Source organism: Dreissena polymorpha, chromosome 7, assembly GCF_020536995.1.
Source record: "Dreissena polymorpha isolate Duluth1 chromosome 7, UMN_Dpol_1.0, whole genome shotgun sequence".
NCBI classification, from domain to species: domain Eukaryota; kingdom Metazoa; phylum Mollusca; class Bivalvia; order Myida; family Dreissenidae; genus Dreissena; species Dreissena polymorpha.
In genome coordinates, this window is record NC_068361.1 from 55,618,925 (window position 1) to 55,628,381 (window position 9,457).

Consider the following 9,457-nt stretch of genomic DNA (forward strand, 5'->3'; position numbering starts at 1 on the left):
AAATAATAAAAAAGAAATTGTGCCTTATAGTACGAGACGGTTTAGATAAATGGGTGGCTCCTGACGGTATTAACTTAGCTGTATCCTATGGTGGGATTTCCAAATGAAAAGTGCACGGTTCGTACAACTTCTCGACCATGGAAACTTGCTGATGAACGCATAAAAAATTCAAAAATCGACATCCTCCTAGAGATCGAAGGGATTGAAGATCCTAATACATTTAGTGAAAGAATACTGCGGTGCATAATTGACGAGAGCAATGATCTTGAGACAACTGCGAGGGAAATTAGGAGCTTCATATCGGAGCGTGGACTGACGTCATTGTCATATTCACCGATGTTGTACACGCTCGTAATCTTCACGTGGGTAGACAAGATAGAAGAAGAGGAACATTTGAAAGGATCGTCAATGTGTGCATTATGGACTACAATGCTTGAAAGCCTTTGTAAAAAGACTAACGCGACAACTGGCTTCCTTAACGATTTAAACAGGTAATATATTTACTTATAATTAAGTATATTTGATATAAGACCCTTAAATGATAATAAAGGGTCACAGTAACATTGACCTTCTAACTCCAAACTTAAATCAGATAATTGTTAATCTGGCTGATAATGTTTGTGAGCATGTTATCTCAGCCAGGTTTGATATCTAGCTTATCGCATGAAACACGTCTGAATGATGGCTCTCCAATTAAAAAAAATGCCGAGTTAATCGTGTCCACCTTATATCTAGTTTTGATCGCATTATCATAAAAGTGTGTGAGCTTAACATCTCGGCCAGTTGTGATAACCGGCCAGATTGCATGGGGTACTTTTCAATTATGCCCTTTAATAATCTGGAATTTGTTAAATAGAGTTAAATAGATTGCTATGGCTAAATAGATTGCTTGATCATTTTGTGAAGAGTTGGTACTCTTGTTTTCATATGAACTAAAATCAAAAACGCAACATACAATTGTTGATTTTGCTTGCTCGTGGCGATGTGCTATAACAGTTCCGTGCTTGAGAATAATTTTAACGTTCTTAAGAAACTGATGATTAAACTGAGGAGGGTGATGATGGTGATTATAGTGATGATGATGAAAAATCACATTTGTGTTTATTGGATTTTTGCACACTATTGTATATGGTAAGCATATGTATTGAATGCTTATTGACTTTGAGCTGAATCAAAACGTTTACTCAGGTGAAAAATGCTATAAGGATGTGTGAATTATAACAATCAAATCGTATTAAGGCGATTTAGTTAATCTGTTTAGCCTCAAGTAGAATCGGAGCTGGGGACATTCTAAAACTTATGTAAGTCAGCCTGAAACTAATCGCATCCTTGTATGTTAACGATAACCACTGCCATCAACTCAAACTTCACCACGGGTTTAAAGATTTTGATTTCTTCTATTATTACAATCATTAAAACAGTATACGTCATTTGTCTGTGTATAACTGTTATGGAAAACAAAAATAAATGATTTTAAATAATGAGCTTAAACCTTACATAAAGTCGCAAATATTTGTATTCATCACCACCACGTGGCTTCTGCAATAATATTGGAATTCGAAATACGCCTTGTTGTGGAAACAGTAGAATCTCTTTGCAGAGGTTAAATCTTACTTGCTGATTGCGTGCCTTTCTTTATACATGTTATGGAATAGAGCACTTTCATATTTCTATTCCGACAAAATACGCATAATAATTAACCATAATAATTTTAGCCATAAACAAAACATCTGACGTAACAAGACTGTTAATGCTAAACTAGAAAAAAATAGTTGAACAAACACTGGGTGATATAGTTGATATCACTACTTCGGAAATCATCCCTTTTAGGAATTGTGGTTCAAATAAACTGTGTTAAGAAAATAATAATATGGCTAAATAAATTCAACGCCTTATTCAGCAAAGAAATTCATGTGAACGAATATTGAGGCTAAAATAAAACAAAAACGAAACAATGCGTTTTCAGTAGAGTATCTAGACAAAAAGACGTGAACGTCTGTACGGTACGGTAAGCAAATACATATTTATATGAATATTTATTCACGCCCATTAAAATGCTAGTTGAAATCAAAACATAATCCTTATCAACTTAAAAAATTACAGTAAAAAATGTACATTTCGTCTACTAAGTTTCTTTCTAAGTGATTTACATGCTGTGGATTGATGTACATTGTAAGTTGATTTCCGCGTGATAATAATTTCTATCGTTAAGGGTTTCAAATTGTTTTTGTATATTCCTTTGTTTTTCATGTTGAACTGCAAACCGCTTGTATAAATTGGCCAACTTTTGGCTAATTTACGTAACATTATATTATATCAATCGTATCACATCTTGTAAATTTGTACTTGTGATTGCAGTTGTAGCGTAATTACATATAGGGGACAATACTGTAAGTTATGGTTTACTCCCTTTTTCGATGATTTGAAAACCAATGTGTTTGAGCACATTTTAACATTTAAAGTTGTTTGTGTAAATGTAATTAACGACCACAAGGCGGGATTGATAATTTGAATACAAACATAAAAAACTTCCGCATAATGACAAGTAGGTTCCACTTGACCATGTATTTGCCTCACTTTAGTTAACATATTGCAAACGTTTAAACATGTAATAGTTTAACAATGACAATATACTTACGAAACATTTAGATAATAAAAATACTACAATTAAACATTTGAAAAAGGGTTTATGTTAAGATTATCAAATGTATTGAGTTTTGTTATGGCAATTCATAATTCTTTGAATTTAAGACAATTGATAGGGATGTGTGCCCCAGTGCCCTTGTTATCGCAGTTTATATGTTCGTTACTATTATGAATATAATTGAATGTTTACAGATAATGCCCGTCCGGCCTCATCGGAACGTCCGTTCTGGATTGTTCTAAAAAGTGCAGATCCAGCCAAGTGTGCAGATGCTCCTACAGTTCTGCCTTGCATAGAACACATTTTATTGAACAATGTCACATGTTCCTCTACCACGCTACGCAGACTGTTCAGCACACTGTTGACATTCAATCATGAAGTGTATGTTAAGCTGAAAAAATGTAAAATAACATCGTGTATACAGGACGCAGACAGACGGCAATATGGAAACGAAGTCGTTATATTAACGTGTTTCAATAATAGATCAAACATGCTCGATATTAAGAATGGAAGTCCCGGTCTGTGGGAGGCTCTTTATGGTCTGAACATCAAGGCCTTAAGGCTTCGAGTTTTGAACGTGAATCACGCAGCATGTTTGTCGCAATCAATATCATCTTTCAAACATATGGAGAGTATTGAATTGGATGATCGCAGTCTCGGTCTTTTAAACGCTCTTCGTGGTCTGAATATCAAGAGTCTGAGTCTGAGTGGTTGGTTTGAAGGTTTGAACGTGCACAATGTAGAGTCGTTGTCGCAGGAACTATCATCGCTCACTCACCTAGAAACGCTTAGTATTGACGTGCATTATGCCAGTCCCATTCTGTGGAAGGTTTTATGTGGTCTAAATATCAAGACGCTGAGTCTGAGTGGTTGGTTTAAAGGTTTGTACGTGAACCACGTAGAGTCGTTGTCGCAGCAACTATCATCGCTCCAACGGCTGGAAACGCTTTCAATATATATGCGAAAATATATCAACATACAGCTTCCTCATTCATTAAAGTATTTAAATATCTATTGCTATGCATCGCTACCATCCGAACTACGCGAACTTGTTGACACACTGTCTGGATGTACTCAGACAGTTGAGAGTAAGCTGGAATTCGGTTGTGCTTCTTTTGACGATTGCCGTTTAAAACGAATCCCATCGGATGAATACATTGTCATCCAGCAGGAACTGGAGACGCTGAAGAATGTTGCAGTGAAACGATTCCGAATATTATACCGCAAAACTAAGATCAATGGGAGTGATGATGTTGCAGAATCTGCCTGGTATGAACGTGACGCTGTTGGTGTGGATGACGATTATTGGGAAGATGATAACATTGCAGATAATGCATATACATGCTTCGTTAGGAAATTGGATGAAGGAATTATCAATCGAATTTCTTTGCGACTTCTGATCACTCCAGCCTCAAACTCATAAATCAATACATGCGGTTTAAACACACGATTATCATGTTAACAAATGCATTATTTGTGTATGGGAGAATTTGTGTAAATAAGAATAATATTTTTCACGTAGATTGATGCAGTCATTTTTGTCGAACATTATATTTAGACGTCATATTAAATGATTGAAATTAAAGAAGAATGTGACGTCATTTTATATAGCAGCTTCAGAGCAAATAAAACGGTAGCAAGCATAAATAAAAAAATCGTTATCTTTTTGTTTGGTTTTGTTTCGTGTAAATTTTATTGAACATATTTGAATAATTACTAACTGAAGTATTACTAACATGTGTACAACCACCACAGGATTTAAACATTGTTTGTAACAGGCGTTTAACAAAATTAAATGGCCTACCATTAGCTTTTATACGGTTTCCGTTTATTTTCATGGACTAAAATCAGTCTTTTATATTATGTTACCCTATTTGAGATGTTTTCTTAACTAGAATGCCTATCTATATTTTGTTCAGGCCTTGTCTCATCTTTATAAACACACGCTTTGGTATAACTCTGAACCAAGCTTGGGGTCTTACTACCGGTTTAATCCTAAAATGCTTTGAATTTACCTACCAAAGGTCATTTGTGTGTCATCAATCCCAGTTTTTCCTAAAACAAGAAGGCACTAGATTGCTCACATGTGTAATGGGACGTGAGCAGTTTAAGAATTTTGTAAAAACGGACTGCTCTTATGGTGCTTTAAGGGTACCGTGCTGTCCGTCATTACGTGCGTCCGTAAACCATTATTTTCAAGCAAATTCTCGTCATGAACCTCTGGGCAAATTTTACCGAAACTTTACAATGATTATCCTTGGATTACTATCATTCAAAGTTGTTGAAATTGTAGGTCACAGGACAGGGGCGTAGATAACCTCCCAACATTGGGGGCGGTCCAGTTTCTGTGCTGGGAACATAAAGAGGTTCGTTTGAGAGGGTTGTCCTCTCCCGTGGTTCCGAAAAAAAAATACAATTACAATTAATATGGTGCGTTTTGGGGGAACTTTCATGTTGATATAATTGTTATTATTTTCTTTCCAAAATTAAGTAAGTGTTTATGTATTTTAATGACGGAGTTTAACAAGTGATATGAGAAATAAAAACATTAACATTACATTCACAATGGATATATTTTATTACTGATGGACATATTTAACACCTGAAAATGGGAGAGTGTTATAAATAACCACATGAAAATACACAACAACAAATACAATATGACATGATTAGTAAATAATGTATCCACATTTCGAGCACTATTAAAATACTGAACCAGAATGAATAAATATTATTAAATTAAGTTAAATAAACAAAAATTACGGATAATTCATTTTTAATCCACAATTTATCATGCACTGTTCGCGTAATGTTAATGCCAAGTGTCACATTCTATGAAAACTTCCCGAAGATAGTTAACCGTGATTCATTTACACTGACTAACTCATTGGCTACATCTAACAAGTCCATTGCGTCGGTAGCACACCTGTGCACGTTGAGCGTCATGAGGTGGGTGAGTCTCTCCTGTGTCATAGACGTCCGGAGGTACGTCTTCAGGCGTCTCAGGCCGAAGAAGGACCTCTCGCTGGTGGCGTTTGGTGGCGGGCATTACCAGGACGTGGCGGAGGACGCGCATCACCTCCGAGAAAAAGAGGCGAGACTCAGGAGGCAAGTCGCGGAAGAACGTGACAATGTCCGTGATGGTCTTGACCTTCTTGTCCCGTACGGCGACCTGGTACGTCTCCAGCTGAGTGGTGAGCGCCTGCTCGTTGAAATCGTCCCTGTAGAAGTCCATCGCGCTCCGCAGATGAGTGGCGTAGTCACCACCACGGGCGCAGCACACAAGAAGGTCTTGGAGGGATCTGTAAGTTTTGTATCGAATCTGTCCTTGATACACGCGATCACCAAATCGAATGCTTCAAAGTAGACCTGGCGGTACCGATCACGTGCTGTGGCTGGATACTCGTGGGCCCCGGTTCCAACGTCATAGCGTTTCGGCATCTTGCGTCGCCTGGGAACCACTGGCTCTCCTACGTCGACGTCATCGAGCTTGCTGTTCACGTCAACCCAAAACTTGTCGAAGGCATCGTCGGAGCGCTTGCTGGTCAATGTTTCCACCGTCATTGAAGCAACTGCCTGACCCTCTGATGCGGACATGTCCTTCTGTTGTAGGGTGCGGCTCAAGTTGTCTGTATGTCGCAGGATGATGTAACCCAGATGGACACCAAAGAAGAGGTCGAATCTCTCCATCTGGGACCGCACGCCTACTATCCTGGAACGGATCTCCGAGTCTTTGGTCTGCTCGTAGCAGGTGTCCCACAAGGTCTGTAACACAGTGTAGTTGTCTAAGACACTACACAGGCTTGCTGCACGCACTGTCCATCTCGTGGGGCACAGTACACGGAACCCAGGGGTATCGGGGCTCATCTCCTCCTTCAGGGTCTGTAAGGTACTGTCCCTCTTTGGTAAATACTTAATCAGTTTGGAGACTTCATGCACTGTATCCATGGTGTCACGCAAGAGCTTGCACTGACGTACACAGTCCCCAACCGCCAGATTGAGCGCATGTCCGTAGCAGTGCGTGAACACAGCTCGCTCCTCCTTTGCTAAGATGTTGGTCGCCACACCACGCTTCGCTCCGGTCATGTTGCTGGCCCCGTCATAACACTGCCCTCTGCACTGGCTCAAGGATAGGTTCATTCTTAGAAGAGTGTCTTCTATGACCGACGTCAGTGTAGTGGCGCCAATGGAATTTACTTGGTGAAACCCAACAAAGTCCTCGTGCACATTTAAGTCCTCGTCCACGTGTCTGAAGACTACCACCACTAGTTCTCGGTTGGACTTGTCTGTTGTCTCGTCAGCCATGATTGTGTAGAACTCGTTTGTCTTGATGTCGCTGGCCACTTTACGGAGGATGCGCAGTGCCATGAGCTGGAGTATTTCATTCTGGATATCAGGGGCGACGAACTTGTCCCGCTTCCGTTCCAGCCACGCGAGGATAGAGCTGTCCGTCTCCCCGTGGTGTTGTAGCAGCTGCATGAAGTTCCCCTCATCGTCGTCGTGCCCACGTAGCGCGATGCCCTTGCGTGCGAGGAACCGTATGCTGCGTAGGATTTGCAGCAGCTGCTTCCGGTTATCGGCCTTCTCCTTAGCGTGCCCCGCTGACAGCATCTCTCCCACGTCACGCGTCGTGGCGGGAAGCGTCACCAGTCGCTCGACCGCCTCCTTGTGGCACTCGCTTTCGTCGTGCTTCCGGAACTTCTCGGTACCCGCTTTCCAGTTGGAGAAGCCGTCACTGATGAAGCTGCCGTCCACCTTCGTGTTGCCGATCTTGCCCAACTTCTTGGCCGCCATGCAGAGATGGCAGAACGCAAGGTCCCGGCTCTGAAAAGAATAACATTGTAATAAATTTTGTGTTAAATATTAATGATAATAATAAGAAACATTAATAAGCAACAATTTTTTTTACAATACGAGTATTTTTTGTATGTTGTGTCTTTTTTTCTAAATTTCGTTTGTATTTAGATCAACGTTAGGTTCATAAAAGATAAGAACGATCGCAAATTAAAATTTAATACTTATATACATACCTCATCGTAGTGGAGCCATGTGAAGGAATCAAACCAACAAGATTGGAATGAACGCTGTTCTGGCTTTTCTTCCCGAATGTACGCTTAGGAAACGCAAAATTTCGAGGCTGATTAGGAATACTCATTTTGAACATTAAGCAATTACGTATATGATATTGTTTCAATAATTACTAATCAAATAATAACTGATGTACTTAGAGAACACAAATATTTTCAAGCTAATTACTGTTTTTCTCGCGTATATTTACTCAACATTGTTTTAAGTGGCAGTTACCTTTGAATTAAAGCGATCAATTAAAATTAAAAGAATCGCCTGTCCCTAATCAAAGGAGAAGCTAAAATATATTTTGAAAATGTACACTTAAAAATAATCTGATACCACAAGGGTCCTTCTGTTTAATATTTGGTATTTAACTTCGTCATGTGGTCCTCTCTTCCAAGTTTTTTTTTCAAATCATGCCATTGTAGTAAAACCTGGGCATGTCCTAGAGGTCAAGTGATTTATATAGACTTATATAGTAAATAACTTAAAAAAGTTCCTATGAAACTGAAAGGGTCAGTTTTAACATTAAGTGTGTAACATGGTGTAGTGATGTGTAACATGGTGTAGTGGTATTGCTTATTCTTCTTAATCACTACCATTAATTGATTTTCAATAAAGTTATTTTACTTTTAAAAATTTCTGCTCAAAATATACTCTATGCTTTGAGATTCGTCAGTTTTATATAAATCTTGAAATACGTGTACTATTCTCAAGTATATTGAAAATATAATAGAAATATAGTTCTATCGGAAATCTTTGAAACGGTTTTTGTGCGATTTCCTAATATTGATGCTGCTGCTGCTGCTTCTGCTGCTGTTGATGATTACGACGATGATATTGAATTACGACCACGACGATGATGATGACGACGACTACGATAATGATAACGGAAGTGACGTAATGCTGATATACTAGGCACAACCAAAAAGCGCTTCATGTCGCTATATATATATATATATATATATATATATATATATATATATATATATATATATATATATATATTATATGGATGACATCGATACTGAAATCGGTATCCGAATGTTCGCATTTTTATTTTGTTCATAATTAGAAGAATTAGAATTCGTAAAGTGCTGCATGCATATATTGTCTGTTATGTGTTGCATGAAAATGTTATGTGTTAATTATTGCTTGAGTTTGCTGTCTATTATGTATTGCATGAATATGCTCAATGTTAAGTGTTGCTTGAATATGTTGTCTGTTATGTGTGAGATGAATACGTCCTTTGTTAAGTCTTTCTAAAATAGACATACAATATGAACTATCTCAATTTCCTGATGATACATCGTTACTTCTTGACGGGTCAAAATAATTCCTTTATTTTGCGTTAGAAATGCCTTATGAATTTTCAAGATATTCTGGACTAACATAAACTATAAACATACTGTTTTAATTTGGATATGCTCTTTTAGTATGAAACTCGACCAATACATAACTAAATACAAATCTAAATAATAAAAATGCAGCGACAACAAAATGACTTTTGAGATTTTGTACTCTTTTCGAAATGGTATCAGTTTTGTTAATGTTTTTGTTTGCTTCTTGATTTGTACAATTCGATTCACATTCTCTTCTTGTTCTCTCATTCTCACTTGACGACTGACCGTTATCTGTTCCGGGGATGTTCCTCGAAAGATAAACACCTTCTTCGTGTGATATGTCGGCGTAATTAGTTGGCGCTTTAACATCGTTATTAACTCCATGTTTACATTTGTTATC

The 9,457-nt window shown here is 38.2% G+C and overlaps 2 protein-coding genes across 2 annotated transcripts; one reads left to right on the forward strand and one right to left on the reverse strand.

Annotated features, from left to right (window-relative positions):
- Positions 1–806: 806 nt before the first annotated feature.
- Positions 807–4,408, forward strand: LOC127839143 (uncharacterized). The gene is made up of 2 exons (XM_052367343.1): positions 807–1,131; positions 2,839–4,408. Exon 2 carries the CDS (start codon positions 3,135–3,137, stop codon positions 4,065–4,067), a length of 933 nt encoding a protein of 310 aa, XP_052223303.1. The 5' UTR covers positions 807–1,131; positions 2,839–3,134; the 3' UTR covers positions 4,068–4,408.
- A 1,120-nt stretch (positions 4,409–5,528) lies between these two features.
- Positions 5,529–7,438, reverse strand: LOC127839717 (zinc finger MYM-type protein 1-like). The gene is made up of 2 exons (XM_052368101.1): positions 6,024–7,438; positions 5,529–5,946 (listed from the first exon to the last, which is right to left on the reverse strand). The coding sequence occupies exons 1-2, from the start codon at positions 7,436–7,438 to the stop codon at positions 5,529–5,531; spliced, it is 1,833 nt and encodes a 610-aa protein (XP_052224061.1).
- Positions 7,439–9,457: the final 2,019 nt, after the last annotated feature.